This window comes from Phaseolus vulgaris, chromosome 6 (assembly GCF_000499845.2).
Source record: "Phaseolus vulgaris cultivar G19833 chromosome 6, P. vulgaris v2.0, whole genome shotgun sequence".
NCBI classification, from domain to species: domain Eukaryota; kingdom Viridiplantae; phylum Streptophyta; class Magnoliopsida; order Fabales; family Fabaceae; genus Phaseolus; species Phaseolus vulgaris.
In genome coordinates, this window is record NC_023754.2 from 17,796,111 (window position 1) to 17,821,213 (window position 25,103).

The following is a 25,103-nucleotide window of genomic DNA, read 5'->3' on the forward strand; positions in this document are numbered from 1 at the left end:
GTTCAAATAATAAAATGCTGGGCCTAACGAATGGCTCAGACTTTTTAAAAAGAGAACAAAATGCTTGGGGTGGGAGTTTTAAAACAAGGAGTACATTAAGCAAAAGAAATCGAAAATTTGGAAAACATAAAGGTAATAAATTCTCCCTGCACCATATCAATTTTCAACATGCACCCAACCTCTTATTTAAAATGACAAAAATATCCCTCCAAAATGACGAAAATAACCTTAAATAAAAGGGAGGTATAAATAAAAATTACTTCTGGAACATTTTATCCAAAAATATTCTGGATTTAGATATCTAGAACACATTATTCCAGAAATTTGTATCCAAAATGTATTTTTAATTTTTTTTTTCTTTTTTTATCCGGAATGTAGTTTTTCATTTTTGAATTATATTTACTGAATTTTTAAATCTGGAATAAAGGTAATTTTGGAAATTTAGAAAAATGATAGGGCGCAGGTTAGAATTAATATGGTGTAGGAAGAAATTCCCAAACATAAAAACACGATAGTGGGTTTCATTTTGCTCTCTCCTTCTTTAATTTAATTGGACCTACTTCCAATTTGCATACGACTATTTTTTCCTGCACCTCACATATGTTCTTCTGTCACTCCTACAAATCATGAAAATACCTTTTTATCCTTTTTGTGTCACCTCCATACTTTGGATCACATAATTCAAAAGTTAATTTTGAATTCGAAAATAACTTATAGATTATGTAATCCGAAATATATTTTTAAAAGTGGTATAGTTTGGATTTGAGAGTAGCTTCCGGATTATGTAATCCAAACATGCATTTGAAAAAAGGTTTTTGGATTACATAATTCATAAGCTAATTACAATTTAAAAAAAAGACTTCCGGATTACGTAATCCATAAATTACAGAGGGATATAAAAAATTTATGAAGGTGGGAGAAGAACAGATAGATAGAGATGTAGGAAGAAACAATCTTTGCATACAAGTAATTCACCATTCAATAAAAAAGACCACGAACCCCACTTTTTATTGGATTTGACGTTGGGCCTTCCCAGATGTTGAGTATGAGTTGTTGGTGAGCCAATTTCTTTTTATAGGATTCTTGAGCTTTATCACTAACCCCTTGTTTGCTTCCATGGATGTACTGTTCAAGAGGAAGGATGTGAGTGGATATCCATGGTTTGGATCAAGGGATGTGCAGGGAAGTGAAGGAGAGGATATACCTGTGAACAGTAAATATCCTCTCCCCTCAAAATGAAGAGATGTAGAGGGAAAGCCATGTCAGCATCCCTTATTTTCAAATTTACCCTCATTTGAATGTATTAGTATTTTAAAAAAATTATTGTACAATGTTTAATATATATATATATATATATAATATTTAAAATGAAGAAACAAATCATAATAAATTTTAAGGAAGTTTTAAGTTTGTTTATTATTTTATAAAATATTATAAATCAGTGTAAAAAATAGTTAAATAAAATCTTCCATTTATATATTAGTTATTAGAGTAGATCAGGTGATACCTATTTTTCAAGTTCTAATTAGATATTTTATTAAATGTGGTTGGATTTAGTTTTTTTAAAAGAAAATAATATATTATATCTAATTAAAATTGAAAATATTACCTCGGTTGGATCATGGTCATCACCAAAAGGTTATACTAAACATTTTTCATTTATTTTATACTAAATATTTAATTTATTTAATACAAAATATCCCTAAAAACAATCCATCACTTGAAATAATTTTATTCTAACTTAAATTATTCATTAGAAACTGAAAATATAATTAATATATTAAAATATGTATTTATGTATTATGTTATGTTTTATTTGGTTTAATGAGCACAATACTTTTTAAATGACTCATGCATGCAAAAGCATATTCTCTGAAAAGGGATACCCATGGTGATAAAATATTGATTTTTATGTCTTTTCTTGACCTATTAGTAGTTATTAAATAAATTTAACTAACACAAATATTTAATAAAACAAAATAATAATAATTAATTATTGAACTATATCGGATTATACTACTAATACGTTTTTATCCTTATTTTTTATTATAATTTTTTATGGAATCCTTGTCTATGGTTAATTAAGTTATATTTTTGTTACTGTTGTATTTTTTAGATTGTTTTATTGTGAGGTTTTTTAATATTAAAAATAGTAATTTTTATTTATATAAGATGTGATTTATTTTTTAATTTTATAGTATATGTTTAATATTTAAAGAAATTATTTGAAATTCTGTTTTTATTTTTATTTTTGTTATGTTTATATTAAAATATTTCTATATATAGTTATTATGTTTATGAGTTATAATTTATTTTATTATAATTTTTTATGAATTTTTTTTTATTGTTAATTACGTTATATTTTTGTTGTTCTGGTATTTTTTATTTTTCATTTCTAGAGGGTTTTTAATATTAAAAAATAATATCTTTTTATTTATATAATGTTTGATTTATTTTTCAATTTTATTACTTGAACTTTTGTTTTTATTTAATTTGTTGAATACATATTTTTTTTCTAATTATAGTTTTTATATTATACATATTTACATTTAACATATATTTTTTTAATTATAATTTTTAAATCTACGAAATGTGTGAAAGTTTTTCATTTTTAAACAAAAACAACTCATTTTATTATTAATTTTTTTTAATAGGCAAGGGTTAATCTGTAAAGTAACATTTCACACCTTTAAAAAAAATTAAAATTCCCTCATAACCATCACATCACATCACTCACAAACTCCCATAAACTTTCCTCACACATCCACCCTAACATACCCCAATCCAAACACCCTCACACATCCACTCCCTCAAATCCTCACACATTCCCTCCCTAATCCAAACAGAGCCTAAATGTCAAGGAGTCCATTTATAAAAGACTCTTTGACGCTCAATTGAGTAAAAGTACAATGCTATCCGAATAATAAGTGAATATCAAATATGGAGTGAGTGAAAATACGCTCTCTAAAATTTGTATTTGTATACAGTAAAAGTTTGACATAGGTCTCTATAACTAATGTAAATTTTTATAAAATTATTCAAAAAAACAAAATTATGTCTATTTAACTCTTACAATAAATAATAATAATAATAATAATAATTTATAAAGTGGCCCTATCCTCTTGAATCTATTAAACTCCTATAATAATAAAATAACAATTATTTTTATTATTATTGCACTCTGTAAATTTTGAAAAGTTAATTATTGAGAGAGAATAAAATTTTGAAAAGTTAATTATTGAGAGAGAATAAAAAAATTGTCTAACGAGAAAAAGAATTAAAGATAAGAAATAATAGTAAATATTTATTTCAAGATTTACAAATGTTTTAATAATTTAAGCAGGAAGAGATAGGAAGACCCACACAAGATATATATAAACAAACATATTGACCCCAGTTAAAAAAGTAAAATATTATTTATACCCTTTTTAAAAAGTCAAATACTTCCTATAACCTATGACCTTTTGTAAAAAGTCAAATGCTACCTATAACTGCCAGTTCAATAATTCTTTATCAAAATTGAAATAATGATTATTTAAATTTTCATGTGTTGCATTTATTAAAAAACTAGTACAGTTAATTATTGTTATAAATAAAAACTTAAACTCTAGGTTTGACTTTTACTGTGTCATGACAACATTAATCTCCTTTGTTACTTTGACTACATTATAAATAATCCTCATAAACCGGAACCATTTGCAAGGAAAAACTTGATTTTAAAAATAATTTCAACACGACAGAGATACACAAATGGCAAAAGCTTCAATATTGTTCCCTTGTTTGATAGCTTTATTTCTGATAACATTTGGAACAGGTATTCCTCTTTGTTTAATTTTCTTTATTTATTATTTTCTTTAAGAAATGATTAGGATTCTAATAAGGGTTAATAAAATTTGCAGATTTTGGCGATGCATGTGTAGAACAATACAAGTGCAAGGTTGCAACAGATTGTGAAAATGTAAAGTGCATATACCCTGTCTGCACACATGTATGTGTCGCCGGATGCTGTTCTTGCAATTGTGAGGAAGCATCTCGTGAAAATGTTTCACCAAGAATTCATCTTAATAAACTTTAGGTTTCATGGTTTAATAAATTAAGATGAAAAAATTTCATGCCTTTGTTGTGGAATTTATTTGTAATGACAAACTATTAAATAATACCTTTTTTTCTTTCATTTGCATATTCTTATTTGAGATTTCATTTTTGAATTTTGGTGTTTTACATTGTTTCAAAATAATTTTTATGTATCTTGAAGATTCGGTATTAATTAGATTTATTATCTCACAAACAGATTTTCTAAAAATAAATTAAATTGTTCGATGGATGTATGTGATTAATTCGGTATTATCTCACAAACAGATTTTCTAAAAATAAATTAAATTTAAATTTATTTTTTAACATGACATTAAAATTATTTTTAGTTAATTCTTATCTTACAAACAAATTTTAAGCTAAGTTAAGTTTAAACTCATTTCTTAATAATGTATTTTCTCATATTTAATATAAGATGAAGCCATTGAACACTAGTAGGGGTGACAATGTGAGCGGATCATGCAGGTCGGTCTGTAACTCATTATGAAACATGCGGTGCAGGGCACTATATTTGTCTGTCGACCTACTTACGCTGCCCCCACATAACCCGCAACTCACACGGGGATGAGGTGGGTCAGGCTGCATAATCATAAAAAGGGTGTTTCTTTCTGCACTCTCTTAAATTTTTTCTTTCACCCCATTAATTTTAGAGACCGAATTTCAAAAGCTAAAATAGTTGTTCTAGATTACGGAAGGTAAAATAGTTGTCCTAGAATTTTTTTTTTCTCTTATGAATTTTTATTTTCGAGATTGACTTTGATGTTATGGAAATTAAATTTCAAAATTTTTGAGGTGGAAGAAAAAATATCCTAATAAAAAATACAAATTTGTCTCCTCCAGCTTTTGATTTTCATCAATAAATACATTAATATTTTATATTTTTAATGAAGTTTTAATTTTCTTATGTGGGTTGGCCCACAGGCATGCGAATCATTCCTTATGTGAAATAGATCAATATGGAATGAAACAATCCACATTTTCACCTTTAAATATTAGTATTTTCTATTCAAATATCATTTACATAAGAAACAAAAATATATATTTTTTAATCTTAATTATAAGAAACTCAAATTCACTTTCTAGATGTTGTTTTTATTGTGAAATATTAATGACATGCTGACTTAATTTATATGTAAATGAATGTGTTTGTTGACCTATTAAAAATATAAGTTACATTCATTTAAAAAAATTATATTCACTGTTATCTTTACTTCTTAATTTTCTAACCCTTTATTTTGTCATTCCCTACACAATTTTTTTTATTTTCTTTCAATTGTTTCACTTATTAAAAATTCATACAACTTACTTAGATTTCTAAATATTTTCTCTCTCATAGTAATCTTAATTTCGTCTAATTAGTGTATTATATTTTAAGAAACACAAAACTCCCTTTTCATTGAATTAAATAATAATTTCTAAAGTACACATTTAATTATTTTTATTTTTTTAATATTTTAATTTATTATTTATTTTATTCACGAGAATGTTTGGCTTATATATTATAGTTTATACTTTAGAATAAAAAATGAAGTGGGACAGAGGCTAATTTTCAAATAAAACCTAGAGTAGAAGCAAGAAAGATAAAATGGAGATTTTGAAGTTATATCATATACTGAGTCAATAATTTTAAAGTAAAGTGATTCTTAATGATCAGAGAAAGAGATTTGTTATCCTGTAATTTTATAAAAGATACCATTGCTAAGAGTTATAACTCTATTGAGATAGCTCATAATGGGATTCAATCTCCAAGTCTAGAAAAACTCAACAAAGAGAAACAACCTCAAGCTACCAATAATATATCACCAATTGCTCTTTTGTGAATTAAGTATGGTTTAAAGTTTAATTGGGAATTGTTACAACATAACATAAAAGAAAACAACTGCAAAGATAACAAATTGAGAAATTCTCCCAATAAGACATCTCAATTATCTATATACTATTATGTAAAGCTTGAATTTTTTTTATCTTGAATTTTTTTTATCAGCAAAACAAATTAATAAATATTAATCACTTTAGGGATGATCTAACTCTTATACAATTGCAATTAATCTCTTCTGCCTTTCCAAGAAATTCCTGGCAAACAGACACAAAAGTAGACAAATTCACAAAAACTGAGGAACACAGAATCTACGCAGTAACTATGAAGAACATCAACGATCCAAGTGCATGCAAGCCAAGGGATTCAAACACCAATTAGGATAAGAGAATGACCTAAAACGAGACTTTGAGAAAATTTAGGACCAAACCTTAACTTGGACCATTGCAATCACTTCTGACCCATCAACCTTACCCTTATTAAAAATTAAGTTATTTCTGTGCTTCCAGATTTTACTCACCACTCCAACCCAAATTACGTTCCAAAACTCGTTATATAAAGCTTGAATAATCAATGAGTTATGTATTTAGGTCATTTAGTCAAATAAATTATGCCTAAGGAGAGCCAGAAATCTAGCTATTTCCGTTTCACCAGACTCTTCTCAGAAGACTTTCTCTTCCATAGCCATCTCCTCTTATCCATAGTTGAGTCTAACAATCTAACATTAACTTAAAAAATGAAGCGTATTCATCTGCACAAAATAATACCTAAATGTTCAGAACCTAGTTCAAAACCTAAAATGTAGTTCAATATGTCAATTTTGTGAAGACAAAACATGAACAAAGATGTTCCAACGTACTGGTCCAACATCGTTTATAGAAGAAATCAAGTTGAGTGTAGCATGTCAATTACGTGAATACCAAACAGGAAAAGGAATGCAAAACACACTCCTTACGGGCCCAAAACCTTTGGGAAACCCATAACATTATTGTTGTACTTTGTAAATTTTGAAAAGTTAATTATTGAGAGAGAATAAAAAAATTGTCTAACGAGAAAAAAAAATTAAAGATAAGAAAGAATAGTAAATATTTATTTTAAGATTTACAAATGTTTTAATAATTTAAGCAGGAAGAGATAGGAAGACCCACACAATATATATATATATATATATATATATATATATATATATATATAAACATATTGACTCCAGTTTAAAATGTAAAATATTATTATTATTATTATAACACTTTTTAAAAAGTAAAATACTTCCTATAACCTATAACCGTTTTTAAAAAGTCAAATGCTACATACCGTTTTTAAAAAGTCAAATGTTACCTATAACTAGTCAATTCAATAATTCTCTATCAAAATTGAAATGATGATTATTTAAATTTTCATGTGTTGCATTTAGTAAAAAACTAATACAATTAATTATTGTTATAAATAAAAACTTCAACTCTAGGTTTGACTTTTACTGTGACATGACAACATTAATCTCCTTTGTTACTTTGTTATTTTGACTACATTATAAATAATCCTCATAAACCGGAAACATTTGTCAGGAAAAACTTGATTCTAAAAATAATTTAAACACGAGAGATACACAAATGGCAAAAGCTTCAATATTGTTCCCTTGTTTGATAGCTTTATTTCTCATAACATTTGGAACAGGTATTCCTCTTTGTTTAATTTTCTTTATTTATTATTTTCTTTAACAAATCATTAGGGTTCTAATAAGGGTTAATAAAATTTGCAGATTTTGGCGATGCAAGAGAAGAACAACACAAGTGCAAGACTGAAACAGATTGTGAGAATCTAAAGTGCATGGACCCTGTCTGCATACATGTATGTGTCGACGGATACTGTTCTTGCAATTGTGAGAAAGCATCTCGTGAAAATGTTTCACCAAGAATTCATCTTAATAAAGTTTAGGTTTCATGGTTTAATAAATTAAGATGAAAAAATTCCATGCCTTTGTTGTGGAATTTACTTGTTACACACTAAATAATACCTTTTTTCTTTCATTTGCATATTTTTATTTGAGATTTCATTGTTGAATTTTGGTGTTTTACATTGTTTCAAAATAATTTTTATGTATCTTGAAGATTCGGTATTAATTAGAGATAAAATAAAAAAAAGAAAAAAGAAAAATAAAAATAAAAAAATAAAAAAAAAATAAAAAATAAAAAAAAAATATATATATATATATATATATATATATATATATATATATATATGAATTAAATTTAATTTTATGAAGATGAGTTAAGTTTAAATTCATTTCTTAATAATGTATTTTTTCATATGATAAATTGTTGTTATTTCTGTTCGGGAATGTTGTTCATTCAATTAATGTATAATAGTGCACACTCATATTGAATATAAGATGAAGACATTGAACATTAGTAGGGATGACAATGCGAATGGAGCGTTCAGGTTGGTCTGTAACTCGCTATGAAACATGTGGTGCAGGGTTGTCTGTTGACCTACTTAGGTTGTCCCACATATTCCACAATCCACATGAGTGAGATACGGAACGAGGTGGGTCAGGCTGCATAATCATAAAAAGGATGTTTCTTTCTGCACTCTCTTAAATTTTTTCTTGCACCCGATTAATTTCAGAGACTGAAATTCAAAAACTAAAATAGTTGTTCTAAATTACGGAAGGTAAAATAGTTGTCCTAGAAAGGTTATTCTATATATTTTTTTCTCTTATGAATTTCCATTTCCAAAATTGACTTTTATGTTATGGAAATTAAATTTCAAAATTTTTGAGGTGTTGGAAAAAATACCTTAATAAAAAATACAAATTTGTCTTCTCCACCTTTTGGTTTTCATCAGTAAATACACTAATATTATTTATTTTTAATGAAATTTTAATTTTTTTATGTGGGCTGCTGCACAAGCCCGGAGATCATTCCTTATGTGGAACTAACCAATCTGAAACGAGACAACCCATATTGTCACCTCTAAATACTAGTATTTTCTATTCAAATATCATTTACATAAGAAACAAAAATATTTTTTTTAATCTTAATTATAAGAAACTCAAATTCACTTTCTAGATGTAGTTTTTATTGTGAAATATTAATGACATGCTGGTTTAATTTATATGTAAATGAATGTGTTTGTTGACCCATTAAAAATATAAGTTACATTCATTTAAAAATCTTATATTCACTTATCTTTGCTTCTTAATTTTCTAACCCTTTAGTTGTCCTTCCCCACACAATCCTTTTCTCTTTCAATTCTTTGACTTATTCAAAATTCCTAAAATTTACTTTGATTTCTAATGTATTTTCTCTCTCATCATTTCGTTTAATTAGTGTATTGTATTTTAAGAAACACAAACCCAAATTTCATTGAATTAAATAATAATTTCTATAGTAAACATTTGATTATTTTTATTATTTTTAATATTTTATTTATTATTTATTTTATTCACGAGAAAGTTTGGCTTATATATTATAGTTTATAGTTTAGAATAAAAAATGAAGTGGGACAGAGGCTCAGAAATAGTACTATATCCAATTCATGTCCAGAATTTTCAAATAAAACCAAGAGTAGAAGCAAATGGGAACCACAAATTTGTCATCCGGTGTAGGGAAATTCACTTTATTATGTGAAGGAAAATGATTATTTGACACCTCCAAACTGTTTGCTCCAATTTACACCTGTGTGACGTGGAGGAATGGATGATGTGGCATGGGCACTTTTGGTATTTTTGGTAAAAGCAACGTGGCATGTGATCTGAAAAGGGGGAAGGGAAGAGTGTATTAGGGTTTCAAATTAAAATTTCCCGCGAGCATAGGAATTGTAGAGATAGACGAACGGTGCCTTCGGTGACTGCGGAGAAGAAGTTGGGTACGGTGACGGCGAAGAGGGCAAAGGTGCGAACTGACGGTGACGGCGGAGTAGTGCGAACTTAGGGTGGTTTAGTGCCAACTGACGAACGGTGACTTCGGTGACTGCGGAGGAGAAGTTGTGTACGTTGACGGCGGAGAGTGCAAAGGTGCGAAGTGACGGTGACGGCGGAGTACTGCGAACTGACGGTGGAGTAGTGCGAACTGACGGTGGTGTGCGAAACGCTGCGAGGAAGGAGGAGAAGGTGGTTTGCGAAACGATACGAGGAAGGAGGAGAAGGTAAGTTTGTTTATTTTGGTGTACTGATTGACCGAATTTGACTGCTATAGTGGATGTATTTGAGATTGTGCATTTGACTGTTAAAAAAGCATCATCTGTTTATCCAGAATTTTTAAGTTAAAAATTCAATGTGTAGGTGATTTCTTCTTTTTTTTCATAGACAAGATGATATGTAATCCTGGGAACTGAATCTGTATGGGGTGTGTGACTGTTATAGGTTTTTGGTCTCCTAATCCTTGCTATGAATTTTCATGAAAATCATCTGTTCATAAAAGTACTTGTAATTCCAAAAGCCTCCTCTAAGTTTGTTTATTTTGGTGTACTGATTGACCGAATTTGACTGCTATAGTGGATGTATTTGAGATTGTGCATTTGACTGTTAAAAAAGCATCATCTGTTTATCCAGAAATTTAAAGTTAAAAATTCAATGTGTAGGTAATTTCTTTTTTTTTTTTCATAGACAAGATGATATGTAATCCTGGGAACTGAATCTGTATGGGGTGTGTGACTGTTATAGGTTTTTGGTCTCCTAATCCTTGCTATGAATTTTCATGAAAATCATCTGTTCATAAAAGTACTTGTAATTCCAAAAGCCTCCTCTAAGTTTGTTTATTCTGGTGTACTGATTGACCAAATTTGACTGCTATAGTGGATGTATTTGAGATTGTGCATTTGAATGTTAAAAAAGCATCATCTGTTTATCCAGAAATTTAAAGTTAAAAATTCAATGTGTAGGTAATTTCTTCTTTTTTTTCATAGACAAGATGATATGTAATCCTGGGAACTGAATCTGTATGGGGTGTGTGACTGTTATAGGTTTTTGGTCTCCTAATCCTTCATATGAAATTTCATGAAAATCATCTGTTCATAAAAGTACTTGTAATTCCAAAAGCCTCCTCTAAGTTTGTTTATTCTGGTGTACTGATTGACCAAATTTGACTGCTATAGTGGATGTATTTGAGATTGTGCATTTGACTGTTAAAAAAGCATCATCTGTTTATCCAGAAATTTAAAGTTAAAAATTCAATGTGTAGGTAATTTTTTTTTTTTTTTGATAGACAAGATGATATGTAATCCTGGGAACTGAATCTGTATGGGGTGTGTGACTGTTATAGGTTTTTGGTCTCCTAATCCTTGCTATGAATTTTCATGAAAATCATCTGTTCATAAAAGTACTTGTAATTCCAAAAGCCTCCTCTAAGTTTGTTTATTTTGGTGTACTGATTGACCAAATTTGACTGCTATAGTGGATGTACTTGTAATTTCATGAAAATACTCTGTTCATAAAAGTACTTGTAATTCCAAAAGCCTCCTCTAAGGTTATTCTTTTTTGGACATTTTGTTAACAGCAAATAGGTATCATCATTTGGTGTACGTATTATATTTAGTTTTTTACCTCTGAGTATGTTATTTGTTGTCTAGAATACTGCAAATATTTTATGTTTATGCTGACAAGAGGATTTGTCGTACACACCCAGAAACGAAGTCAATATATTAAATTTGTATCTCATTTGTACCCTTATAGCGTAAGTGGGGAACCATTAATCACTTTTTGCATGTTGATTGTCTTCATTTTGGGTGGTATGAATCTTATTTGGGTGTCTTTTAGCATGATGTAGTGGTCATTGTCTTAAATTTTTTTTTTGGATTCCAAGAACTGGAAGTGATTGTTGTGTGTAGTTTAGACATAGTTGGATGGTATGAATGTTAATTGGGTGGGTTTTAGCATGATTTGGTGATCATTGGAAGCCTTATAGTGTAAGTGGGGATCCATGTGTTAATAAGTGGGGACTCATGTGTTACTTTTTGCATGGTCATTGTCTTAAATTTTGTTTTTGGATTCCAAGAACTGGAAGTGATTGTTGTGTGTAGTTTAATCATAGTTGGATGGTATGAATGTTAATTGGGTGGGTTTTAGCATGATTTGGTGGTCATTGGAACACTTATAGTGTAAGTGGGGACCCATGTGTTAATAAGTGGGGACCCATGCATGACTTTGTGCTTGGTCATTGTCTTAAATTTTTTTTTTGGATTCCAAGAACTAGAAGTGATTGTTGTGTGTAGTTTACACATAGTTGGATGGTATGAATGTTAATTGGGTGGGTTTTAGCATGATTTGGTGATCATTGGAAGCCTTATAGTGTAAGTGGGGATCCATGTGTTAATAAGTGGGGAGTCATGTGTTACTTTTTGCATGGTCATTGTCTTAAATTTTGTTTTTGGATTCCAAGAACTGGAAGTGATTGTTGTGTGTAGTTTAATCATAGTTGGATGGTATGAATGTTAATTGGGTGGGTTTTAGCATGATTTGGTGGTCATTGGAACCCTTATAGTGTAAGTGGGGACCCATGTGTTAATAAGTGGGGACCCATGCATGACTTTGTGCTTGGTCATTGTCTTAAATTTTGTTTTTGGATTCCAAGAACTGGAAGTGATTGTTGTGTGTAGTTTACACATAGTTGGATGGTATGAATGTTAATTGGGTGGGTTTTAGCATGATTTGGTGAGCATTGGAAGCCTTATAGTGTAAGTGGGGATCCATGTGTTAATAAGTGGGGACTCATGTGTTACTTTTTGCATGGTCATTGTCTTAAATTTTGTTTTTGGATTCCAAGAACTGGAAGTGATTGTTGTGTGTAGTTTAATCATAGTTGGATGGTATGAATGTTAATTGGGTGGGTTTTAGCATGATTTGGTGGTCATTGGAACCCTTATAGTGTAAGTGGGGACCCATGTGTTAATAAGTGGGGACCCATGCATGACTTTGTGCTTGGTCATTGTCTTAAATTTTGTCTTTGGATTCCAAGAACTGGAAGTGATTGTTGTGTGTAGTTTAGACATAGTCGGATGTTATGAATGTTAATTGGGTGGGTTTTAGCATGATTTGGTGAGCATTGGAACCGTTATAGTGTAAGTGGGGATCCATGTGTTAATAAGTGGGGACTCATGTGTTACTTTTTGCATGGTCATTGTCTTAAATTTTGTTTTTGGATTCCAAGAACTGGAAGTGATTGTTGTGTGTAGTTTAATCATAGTTGGATGGTATGAATGTTAATTGGGTGGGTTTTAGCATGATTTGGTGGTCATTGGAACCCTTATAGTGTAAGTGGGGATCCATGTGTTAATAAGTGGGGACTCATGAATTACTTTCTGCTTGGTCATTGTCTTAAATTTTGTTTTTGCTTTCTTGTAAGTGGAACTGAATGTTATGTGTAAGTGACACATAGTTGGACTGTATTACTGTTATTTGAGTGGGTTTTAACATGATTTGGTGGTCATTGGAACCCTTATAGTGTAAGTGGGGATCCATGTGTTAATAAGTGGGGACTCATGAATTACTTTCTGCTTGGTCATTGTCTTAAATTTTGTTTTTTGAATTCTTGTAAGTGGAACTGAATGTTATGTGTAAGTGACACATAGTTGGACTGTATTACTGTTATTTGAGTGGGTTTTAACATGATGTGGTGGTCATTGGTTTTTTGAAGTTTTAGAGAATGGAAACCTCACGGTCCAAGAATTTTGCCCGTCATGCAAAAGCTGATATGAAGGTACTAATTTTACATTTTGTTGACAATAGTTGAATATTTTGTGAATTGACATGGTTGAATAAATAAAGTTGTTGTTATTGGTTTATGTTCTGATGTTGCAGGTACGAGTTAGGCACAATGTGCTGACTCAATATATTATTGATGTGAACCGTAAACTTAATAGGTTTCAACAAGAAAGGATTAAACAAACTCCATTTAAGTGGATGCTTCAAATGGACAAAGTGTTGGATATATCTAACAGCCTCACGAGAGAACTCTTAAGTAGATGGGCAGCCGATAAGGAAGCATTTAGGATTAGAAAAAGTATAGTTCCATTTTCAACTCTTGATGTGTGTTTTGCATTAGGATTGCCGGTTGTGGGGGAAGAGGTGAAAATGGAGAATGATGGGGGAGGTGTTGTGAATACATTGTTTGAAGAAGGGGAGGAAATGAATTTATCAACAATTTTGAAAAAGTTGGAGGAGAAAAATTTGAACAAAAATGTTGATGATTTTGTTAGGTTATACATTTTGCTAGGGTTATATGTATTTTATGTTCCTAGAACTTCTAGAACATTTACTTCTTTTGCTTTTAAGTGTTTAGACAATTTAGATGCATTACAATTATATAATTGGGGGGGTGCAGTGTATAATGTTTTAGTTACAAGTTTGACGAGGGCATCACAAGTTTACTACGAAGACAAGAATGTTAGTGAAATATATTTGGCAGGTTGTGTCGCTGTTTTGCAGGTTAGTTGAAATTTCTAAAATTATGTTGTCTTAAATTATTAGTGACTTTGTTTAATTGTTAATTAGTTACGTATTATATTTTTGGAAATAGGTGTGGGCGGTCCACCATGTGGGTGTTGGCGACCGTGCCCAGTGTATTGGTTTTCCACGATTTTTGCATTGGCCGAGTGTTAATAATCGTGGAAGAAGGTTACATGAAGTTTTTTTATCTGCTGAGGTATATTTGCGAATTGTTTAGTTTTTGGTTCATGTTATTGCAGAAAATTTAGATTAACTCAAAAGTAAGTGTTTTTTCAGATTGTATGCGATTGGCCAGTAAGTGCTGAAGAGGAAGGAATCCAAATTTTGAAAGAAGCCTTAGCAGATTCTGATGAGGGTGTTGGGGAAGGTAGTGGTGGTAAAAGTGAGTGGGACGACTTAGTTTACCAGCACAAACTTTGTGAGAAGAAAGTTGCAGATAACGAATTAAAAATTGATCATTTGGATAAGCAAATTAAAGAGGTCCGACAAATGCTTGTTAAAGAAAACGAGTGGTCAATTGGATTTGTGCGTGGAGCCAACCCAACCTCTCATGGAGCGAGCTGTGCTGGTCCAAGCTCATGCAGTTTGGATATTTTCAAATTTTATAAAACATTTTTTGCATTCAAGTTTGACATGAAACGGTAAGTACATATAATTGTAGGCATTACTTCATTTGTTTGTTATTGCTTGATTATTGAGTTGGTGTTAAATGTTGATGTAGTGTCATTGTGGATATACAAAACAACATGTTGACTCGGCTGGATTTGCAATCATTAAGGCCGCGATCAAGAGTTGACAATATGGTAAAAATGTACATATTGTAGTAGTTGTTCTATTTACTTGTATTGTTTACTTAGTTATGTTGAATGTGTTTGTAGGTTATGCTATTTGTAACCGGCTTCTTAAATATGAATCAAATTGTTAATTTTGGAGTGGTGAAGCGTTTTTCATTCAATCCGTTTTTTGCGGTTAGTGTTGATTTAAATTAATTTTCATTTCTTTTAAGTTTTTGTTATTACTAATAATAGAGTTTGTTGTTGCAGACTCGTGTAATTGAGGAGATGATCAACAAGAGGGTACAAAATTCATGGTCCAGTTTGGATTACATGTCATTTTATGAGAATGCTTTATTCCCATATCAGGGAATATCTTATTGTGATTATGTAAGTTAATATTATTGATGTTTTCTGTGAAATTTGTTGGTGTTTGTTAGAATGGTGATGCTGAGTGTGACTTTAAACTTTGCAACGTTTTGTAGGTGTTTGTCCCAACCGTGTTCAAGGAACACTGGTGGTTGTACGCATTCAATTGTCGAACCAGGCGATTGCATGTATTGGACTCCATTGGTCATGGAATTGAAGATCGATTCAAGATTGATAAAGCAATGGTAAATACCTGCATGTTGTTGAATACTTATGAATATATTTGGTTTGGATTTCTTTATCATTGTTGTTAAATTGCATGTTGTAGGTTGATCGTCTACAACACCTTTTTGAAATTCTTGACGAATTTTGTGGAAAGAGTGGTCCTCAAATTTTATTGGTAAAAGAAAAGGTTCCCCTACAACCGAATAGGTTAGTATTGACAGTAATATTCATATTTATTTTGATTTCATATTTTCTGTAATTTGGTTTGGAGTTAATATTTTGAATTCTTCTTTAGGGTTAAATTTATTTTGGTTGTATGCAGTTATGACTGTGGTATTTTAGTTGTCAAATATATGGAGTTGTGGGGTGGTTCACAACACTTGGAAGGGAATACCTTTCCCAATTACACCACGGTAAGAGTTATTTTAATTACTTAACACATTTTATTTATAGTTTGGTGATTGCAAACTGATTCCATGATATATTATTTAGAAGGACCTCCTACACTTTCGTCAAGAGATGCTAACTTCGTGGGTGCTGCATGAGTGTAACGTTCATCGAAAAGCCGTATTGACAGATTTGGAAGTAGATTGCCCTTGATTTTTATTGGACAATTTCAAGTGTAACAAAAAAAAGTGTTACTTATTATTAGTTGATGTGAACGATGTAGATACTTTTATTTAATGAATGGAAGCATTCTCAATTTCATTTAAGTGATTTAATTTATGAAATTATTTATATCATATTTTGGGCAGAAAGTTGTCACTGGAGCACATGAATGTGATGGTCTTTGTTAATAAATTAATTGCAACCCTTATAGTGTAAGAGGGACCGTTGTGTTAAAAAATGGGGACCCAAGAATAACTTTGTGCATGGTTATTGGAACCCTTGTAGTGTAAGTGGGGACCCATGTGTTAATAAGTGGGGACTTATGACTTACTTTCTGCATGGTCATTGATTTCAAATATTATTTTGAATTCCTGTAAATGGAAGTGAATGTTGTGTGTAAGTGAGACATAGTTGCAGTGCATGAATGTTAATTGGGTGGGTTTTACCATGATGTGGTGGTCATAGAAACCCTTATACTGTAAGTGGGGACTCATGTGTTAATAAGTGGGGACTTATGACTTACTTTCTGCATGGTCATTGATTTCAAATATTATTTTGAATTCCTGTAAATGGAAGTGAATGTTGTGTGTAAGTGAGACATAGTTGCAGTGCATGAATGTTAATTGGGTGGGTTTTACCATGATGTGGTGGTCATAGAAACCCTTATACTGTAAGTGGGGACTCATGTGTTAATAAGTGGGGACCTAGGAATAACTTTCTGCATGGTCATTGATTTCAAATATTTTTTTGGATTCCTGTACATGGAAGTGAATGTTGTGTGTAAGTGAGACATAGTTGCAGTGCATGAATGTTAATTGGGTGGGTTTTACCATGATGTGGTGGTCACAGAAACCCTTATACTGTAAGTGGGGACTCATGTGTTAATAAGTGGGGACCTAGGAATAACTTTTTGCATGGTCATTGATTTCATGTTGCTTTTTGTCACTGCAACTGCATGCATACAGGGGAGGGGATTACAATAATTTGATTTCTAACTTAACATTGCAGTACAACAAATATTATCAATACATATAGGAATTTAACCCATGTACGATGTTCAAATAGTCAGGAGTTGTGATGCACCAAAAATGATAAAGGTTCTCTTCTATGTCATATAAAAGACTTCCTTGTGTGCAAAAAGTTTTGTGGATCCTTCATTACAACCTGCAACCAAATAATGAATTGAACTTACATGAAGAAATTGATATCTATACAACATTTGTTGGGTTTAAGGTCACAAACCTAAACAACTCTGATGCATTTGATTCTTGAGATATTGGTAAATTAGTTTGGACTGAGTTCAACAATGAAAGAAAGCCAACAGACCCCGTACTTGACACCTACAATTTATTTCGTTGTAATTAAACAAAACAAGAAGTTCCAAACGTGAACAATAGTGAAGAAGTACAACAACAAATACAATAGATACGTACCCCTGCAATTGCATTAGTCATCCCATTGAATGTATTCATGTTCCCTTCAATTTGATCAGGCAGATTTGCTTGAACACCTCCCACATAACTTCCTTCCTCAATTCCCTAAGGCATTTAGTTTTGAATTACATATAATATTTACATTTGACATATCAAAGTAAACAAAATAATGAAAAGGTAATGAAAAGAAATAGTTTTACTAACCGTAGTTGGCTGACTAGGAAGTTGACGTCTAGTACATGTATTTTTTCTTCTTGGAGCCTTTTCACACCTGGATTTTTGTCGTGTTGATCGCGGCCGACCCTTTCTTTTCACAAGTACAGGGCTACGGATATCACCGTTGATGTTGATTGTTGTGGTAGGAGTACTTGGTGTTGGTTGTTCAGGAGCTCCACAAATGTTATGCTTTGTCCTATCTTGATCATGTCTTCGTTGACCATATTCCAACACAAATTTGTCAAGTTGTTTATGCAAGATTTCTGTTGTATTAATTTCCCCGCTGGCATGTTCAGCTATGTCATAAAACTTCTTGCACAATTCATCATACCTTTGAACTTGTGGATCCTTGTCTTTTGTGCCAAAGGATGATGTTATGTACGTGTGCTTTCGCCTTAGATTTTTACTCCACCTTTCCAATACATACTTTTTTGGGACATTTGTCACTTTTTCTTGAGCAAGAACAACAAGGCAGTGGCGACACAAAATTCCCCTAAATTCAAATAACAAGCAAGTGCAACATACATGTAGTTGTTGACGGTCAAAAAGAACTACTACATTGCGGTGTTCAGGATGACCATTTTGGAAAGACTCCTCTACAACAGTGAAACGACATGCATCACCCTCAATATAGGCATTAGTAACAACACAATTCATTTTTCCTCTAAACTCCCCTTGCACCTCATTCAATTTTGCATGTGTGTATTCCGATTGGAACTGTCTTTCTATGCCTGATTGAGATGTGCAGGGAATTATGGTGTTAAGAGAAGCAAAATCCGCTTCACACTCTAATTCGACCTTATGTTGCAGAGCGTTCTCATACTGTTGCACAAATTGTTGGAGACTTGTGCTTGAATTAATGTACCCGTCAAAAAAAGCATTCATGCTTTCACTCTTCTGCGTTGTTGACATTCCTGCCCAAAAAAATGATTTTAGATAACAAGGAACCCAACGATGTCGTTCTTCAAATAATGTACTAAGCCAATCGTTTGTACTTAAGTTAAACGTATTTATCAAATTTGCCCACGAAGACAAGAAATCATCAACACTTGTGGACTCATAGACCACTGTCTTCATTCCACGTTTCATTTCCTTGTACTGACTATATCCTTGAAGTTTTTCTGGTATTTTTTTCATAATGTGCCAAAGACACCACCTATGACGTGCATTTGGGAACACAACTTCAACTGCAATTTTCATTGCCCTGCATTGATCGGTCACAATGCCTACAGGGGGTCTGTTTGACATGCAACGCAACCAACTTTGAAAAAGCCACACAAAAGCATCAGTGTCCTCAGAAGATAGGAGTCCACATCCCAACAATATTGATTGACCGTGATGATTTACACCAACAAAAGGTGCAAACGGCATATCATACTTATTTGTTAGGTATGTGGTATCGAAACATAAAATGTCTCCAAAACTATCCCATGCTGCCCTGCTTCTAGCATCAGCCCAAAATACATGTCGTATGCGGTTATCATCGCCCAAATGAATGTCAAAATAAAATTGTGGATTCAATTCCCTCATGCGACAGAAATGATTTAAGAGAGCTTTTCCATCACCTTCCTTCCCCAATGCTCTCCTACTTTGGGCAACATAATTACGGACATCTCGTTCAACAAAGTCGAGATTCTCGTAACCACCAGCAGCAGACACAAAAGACCTAAAAGTCTTATTTATACGAACCCCAGCATCGTCATTAATATCCAACACTCTTTTTGTCTGCAAAGATATTTTCCTATTACCGTGAAACAATCTAGAATTCGTCGGGCTCAATTGATGTGAGTGGTCCTCGTGTACCGACATAATATACCACTTGCCTTCTTTTATTCCAACAGTTATACGAGCCGGACATTCAACCGTCTGAGTAGGGTGAGTGCTTAATTCTGGTGGAATCGCAGACATGTAATTTCCCGCCCTAGCACATACCAAGATGAAGTACCTTAATTCTTTGTCAGGTCCTTTTTTCGAACTTCGAGTTCTAATTGCAAAACCCTTTTTAATGCCATATTGTCGGTAATAACTTTTCACGGCATCTGCAGTGTCAAAACACATTCCAACTGTAGGAGCTGATTCATCAACTACATTTGGAACGGACTCATCAATATTGATCTGGGAATCTGTATCATGAAGTATATTTTCCACATAATCATTCCCAGCTAAATGATTCGAATGCTGAGATTCTTCTAACAACGGAATGTCATCAAGTGACAAATCTGCCATTACCTTAAACCTGTTGTGTGTACAATGCTTAGCTTAATTGACGTTCACAAAAAACATTAATGCACATGTATACAATTTTCTTTATATAACTTAACTTAAAAATTTAAAACAATAAACAAAATAAATCTACTGCATCATTAAAGAACTATGACTACTTTTATGCATTATTTAACAATTTGCACAAAGTTACAAATAAGCTATGTATTGAATGCAACAGTACCTTCACCAACAGAACCTTCAATGGATGCTGACCGTGGTGGACGTAAACTGCTCTTGAATTTGTATTTAATGCAATGAAGAACAATGAAGAAGAACTGTTGGAATCAATGAATGCTGACAGTGCTGGACGTTATCTGCTCTTCAATTTCTAGTTAATGCAAGGAAGTAGAATGAAGAAGAACTGGTGCTGTAATGAATGCTGACAGTGGTGGAGGGGATGCTGGACGTGGTGCTGGACGTGGTAGAATGAAGGGCACACACTTTCTCTTTAATGTGTGAATGGAAAAATCAGCATTTGTGGCATTGAGGAATGAACCCCACCTGCAAAAAACAAAAGATAATGTTGGAGCAAAACTATCTTTGCACGTAACATTCATGGCAAATTAGCATTTATTGCCATTTTAAGAAGAGTACCGTACTGCACCTCACTTTAAAATATATTTTAATAAAACTATTGATGCATTTATGCTAAGTTATTATTAGACAAGACATTTGCTTTTTTCCTTGCTTGAAACGTGAACATGTGCCCAAAGTTCATCTTTAAATGCCACTCACCTAAACTGTACCACACCTAAACTGCACCTCATCTTAATAATTATTTAAAAAAACAAATTATTGTTGCATTTATGATATGTTATTAAGGGTTATTAATTAGACAATACATCTGATTTTTCCTTGCTTGAAACGTGAACATGTGCCAAAGATTCATCTTTATATGGCACCCACCTAAACTGCACCACACTTAAACTGCACCTAACCTTTAAAAATATTTTAAAAAACAAATTCTTCCATTTTCGTCCCTTTTCCTTCCTTCAATAACATGTGCCCAACGTGTTGGGTTTAATAGTGCCAAAGTTCAAGAGGGGGGGTGAATTGACCTTTTAAAACTTCTTCGCAGAAACAGTGTTTAACCCAGTTTTACAGAAAATAAATCGATTTATGTGAAAATGAACAGATTTATTTCAGCACTGTTTTTTCTGTTTGAAACGCTTTTAATACAGCAGAGCTAATCACAAGACTATGCAGTGAGGATTTCCAGCAGCACACACAGATATCAGATTTGAAAAACAGTGAAACACAAAAACAGCAAGCTTCAATTTCAAGCAAGTGATTAAGGTTCAATTGATAGTATGCTAGTTAATTGAGTGACCTTTGCAAACAAGCTGTTCCAGTGGCTTTTAACAGACTATGAATGTTCTTCTTGATGTTAAGCAATTTTCCAGAAATTAAGAACACTTAATCACAGAACAGCAAGCTTCAACTTTAAGCAATTGTTTAAGGTTCAATTAATGGCGTTGACAGTTTCTTGAGCAACCTATCACAGTCAATCTGTTCCAGTGGCTTTTAGCAGATTTTATATGTTCTTATCAGATTAAAACAGCTTTTTCGGAAATCAAGAACAGTATGCACTGTGCCCAGAAAGAACAGATTTATTTTCAATTGAACAGATTTATTTCTTTGCTGTTTTATCAATTATGCAGAAACGAAATTGCAGAGAGAGAGAGAGAATGAACACAAGCAATTATACTGGTTCACTCAACCTGAGCTACATCCAGTCTTCACCAACAACAGGTGGAATTCACTAACACACAGTACAATCAAGTACACTTCCCACTATTCTTGAAACCTACAAGAACTTAGGTACTCTTGCTGAAAAAACCTATTTCAGCACTCACACACACACATCCACTCTCCAAGAACACCTATCAAGAAGAGGATTTAACCAAACTATTACAAGTAATAAGAAGTGAAACGACTACACCTGATTGAGGTAACAAAGATCAGCCTTAAACCAGTAGGCAAGATTGCTAGAACAGTAGCTGCACCTCAAACCAAGCTTTTGGAACCAAACCAAGAACAAGCACTTTTTGATTTTTGAAATCTTTGAAGAACAAATGCTAATCCTTGAAAACACTTAACTTTCTGCTGTCAAAACTTGTTTTTTGCAAATGTATGAACTGTTTGAATTGTTGTTAAACTCAGAAAACAAGTTTGCATTTTATAGAAAGCCAGCTTATAACAGAATTTTGAAAAACAGTTAAAGCTGTTATAAAATGAACAGATTGAAAATAAAATAAACTGATTTATTTTCAAAAGCAGTTAGAGAATCTGTTAAGTGAGGAGACTTAGTCAACCATTCTGGTGCTGAGATAAAACTGAAAAGTGTTTAAGTATGATATGGCACCAGAGGCAAAAAAGAATCTATTCATTTACAGATGAACAAATTTATTTTCCAAAACGAAAACAGAGGAAGTTTAACTATTTGAAATTCAGTCGTTTTGAAAAGAAGAAGACTTAGTCAAAATACCTGATGCACAAAATCTAATTTTTACAAGACTTAGCCAAGGCATCAGTGAGAAAAATGAATCTGTTTATTTAGAAAAGAACAGATTTATTTTTATGCAGTGAAACGTGTTTTTGTGTAAAACATGTGAAAAACAGTTTTAGAAAACTTATGCTTGTTCTTATCCCATGGCCAGTGATTATGAGGTGAGTTACTCAGCAAAAAGCTACTCTTAGACAACCTCTAAGCACTAACTAAGACATTCTTAAAGCAAAGCACAAATACATGGAAAGTACATAAATGTCTTCATCAAACACAACATACAAGACTTCATCAAACACAATCTTGAAGGGGCAGCAACTATCTTCAACAATCTCCCCCTGTTTGATGGAGACAAATCCCCATAGCTAACCTCATAGCTTTGTTGCTTTAAGCACCTGCACTGCACCAGACTTTAAACCAGAAAACAGCAATATTGCATAACATGCAGAATTTGTTTAAAGGTGCAGAATTAACTCCCTGTTTCAGCTAGCATCACCTAGCATGGTGAGCTATTTTTCTCCCCCTTTGGATTCATCAAACAGCATATAAGCATAGGGAATATAGGGGTATAAAGCAGAAATTATAACCATAATAGTTCAGAACCAGAAAACCAAATTGTTCAACATTACATAAACTTGAAAACTGATAAGGAAAGCATTAAAAACAGAAAACTACTGATCCTTGTAGTAAAGCTCTGCAAGCTGTGCCTGAACTCCTTCAATCTGATGATCAAGGTGTTGGAACCTTGCATGAGTAGCCTCAAAGTGTGCCCTTTGTTCTGCAGACATGACATCAAGACGGTACAACACTTGCCTCTCAAACATAGACATTGGTTCTCCACGGTATTCTGGACTTTGATAGGCAACTATGGCATTTGCAGCAACTTCCTCATGTTCAGATTGGGCAGCAGGAGAGTCATCATCCATAGGAATAGCTTCATCCTCATCTTCATGTTCTGCTTGAGTGTCCTTCTCCTTGAGGACCACCCACTTGTTTTCAATTTTGTGAAAACCCATTTTGGTGAGAGTTGAAGTATCAATCTCACTTACAGCTTTGATAGGGTCATTTCTCTCATTTGTAACATCAATACCAAAGTAATCAATTAATTTGGAAACAAGAATAGCATAGGGAAATCTGTAATCAGCCAACCTTTTTGACTTGAGCATGTGTTCATTGACAATGAACACCCAGTTTACCTTGATCTGGTTCATGATGCAATATAGGAGAATGAGATCCTCTTCATGTAAGACAGCATGGTTTGTCCCTCTAGGAATCAGTTGCCAAGCTATGATGTATGCAACTAGACGTGGAGTGAGGTTCAAATGCCCTGCATGGAATCTGTTTATGCTCTCTGTAGGATTCCTCATGCAACTTTTGTAATATTGCAGCTTGTTGAATTCTGAAATTCCACTGGTATTTCCTTTCCCTACTTTCAGTCCAACATATTTTATTCCAGCCACATAATTCCACACCTCACTTGTGATCTTCATCTTTGTCCCTTTCACATAAGAGACAACATTCTTCCCATCCAATGTGAGGTTAGTATAAAACACCTTAACCAAGTCAGGATAGACATTACCCGTTAATTCCAGCATCTTTTTCAGTTTCTGGTGCTTCAACACAGTCCTTGTCTCTACCAGTTTTTCAGATTTCAGCCAGTTGAAATCCAGCACCTTGGGTATGTTGATCTGCTTCCTGCTTGTTTCATGAATGTAGGCATTGATGCCTTCTTCATTTCCAGCGAACCATCCTTCTAACACACCTTGAGAAGTGGTTTGCTTTCCCTTGCCTTTCTGTTTTTGTCTTGAAGACGAAGCCATGGTAACCTGAATTCTTTTCTTGATTTCAAATGGTGAGAATAGAAAGAGAATGGCCAATGTGGGTAGCAAGTATTCACACAGATTTATAGCAGAATAAATGGATTGATATGGCAGTTATGAGTGGATATGCATGAAGATATTATGCTTCTGAATTTTGTGCAGAGAATCTTTGAAAATATGCACCAAATATTTAGGGTCACGATGCATACACTCAAATTCTTATTGAGCACCCAAACCATCAAATCGGTTACATAACCATGACCAAAACCGTCAAAGGTACAGAGGTTAATGCCCACTAAGTCAGTCAAGCAGTCAAATATCAGAATTTCTCTTTCCTAGTCATCAATGCATATCAGTGCAGAAAATAAACTCATTCAATTGCGAATAAACAGATTTAATTTTTCACTGCTAGGTACAATTGACATTTATAATACCCAATTCATTAAGCAGAAAATTAAACCTATCTTTGGCTAATGGTTTTGTGAACAAATCAGCAAGTTGTAAATCAGTACCAATGAACTTAATATCACATGTTCCAT

General features: G+C 32.5%; 2 protein-coding genes and 2 long non-coding RNA genes across 4 annotated transcripts; 3 read left to right on the top strand and 1 right to left on the bottom strand.

Annotated features, from left to right (window-relative positions):
* Positions 1-7,470: 7,470 nt before the first annotated feature.
* Positions 7,471-7,932, top strand: LOC137833136 (uncharacterized). The gene is made up of 2 exons (XR_011084682.1): positions 7,471-7,579; positions 7,665-7,932. It is a non-coding gene; the product is annotated as an uncharacterized lncRNA (long non-coding RNA).
* Positions 7,933-14,264: 6,332 nt separating this feature from the next.
* LOC137833083 (uncharacterized) lies at positions 14,265-14,898 on the top strand. Its single transcript, XR_011084674.1, has 3 exons — positions 14,265-14,327; positions 14,419-14,544; positions 14,625-14,898. It is a non-coding gene; the product is annotated as an uncharacterized lncRNA (long non-coding RNA).
* An 83-nt stretch (positions 14,899-14,981) lies between these two features.
* On the top strand, positions 14,982-16,673 carry LOC137833479 (putative ubiquitin-like-specific protease 1B). Its single transcript, XM_068641826.1, has 8 exons — positions 14,982-14,989; positions 15,070-15,151; positions 15,227-15,316; positions 15,392-15,511; positions 15,607-15,735; positions 15,819-15,922; positions 16,038-16,128; positions 16,536-16,673. The coding sequence occupies exons 1-8, from the start codon at positions 14,982-14,984 to the stop codon at positions 16,671-16,673; spliced, it is 762 nt and encodes a 253-aa protein (XP_068497927.1).
* Positions 16,674-17,481: 808 nt separating this feature from the next.
* Positions 17,482-20,199, bottom strand: LOC137833480 (protein FAR1-RELATED SEQUENCE 6-like). The gene is made up of 4 exons (XM_068641827.1): positions 17,962-20,199; positions 17,758-17,862; positions 17,567-17,664; positions 17,482-17,488 (listed from the first exon to the last, which is right to left on the bottom strand). The coding sequence occupies exons 1-4, from the start codon at positions 20,197-20,199 to the stop codon at positions 17,482-17,484; spliced, it is 2,448 nt and encodes an 815-aa protein (XP_068497928.1).
* Between the last annotated feature and the right edge of the window lie 4,904 nt (positions 20,200-25,103).

What these genes read in the sequence shown, in the direction of transcription:
- LOC137833479 (XM_068641826.1), top strand. An exon ending in GATCAAGAGTTGACAATATG is followed by an intron (nt 15,152 to 15,226) that starts GTAAAAATGTAC and finishes ATGTGTTTGTAG; the next exon opens with GTTATGCTATTTGTAACCGG. An exon ending in CATTCAATCCGTTTTTTGCG is followed by an intron (nt 15,317 to 15,391) that starts GTTAGTGTTGAT and finishes TTGTTGTTGCAG; the next exon opens with ACTCGTGTAATTGAGGAGAT.
- LOC137833480 (XM_068641827.1), bottom strand. Translation starts at nt 20,199, where the DNA reads ATGGCAGATTTGTCACTTGATGACATTCCGTTGTTAGAAGAATCTCAG. An exon ending in TTCCTAGTCAGCCAACTACG is followed by an intron (nt 17,863 to 17,961) that starts GTTAGTAAAACT and finishes TAAATGCCTTAG; the next exon opens with GGAATTGAGGAAGGAAGTTA. An exon ending in TGACTAATGCAATTGCAGGG is followed by an intron (nt 17,665 to 17,757) that starts GTACGTATCTAT and finishes AATAAATTGTAG; the next exon opens with GTGTCAAGTACGGGGTCTGT.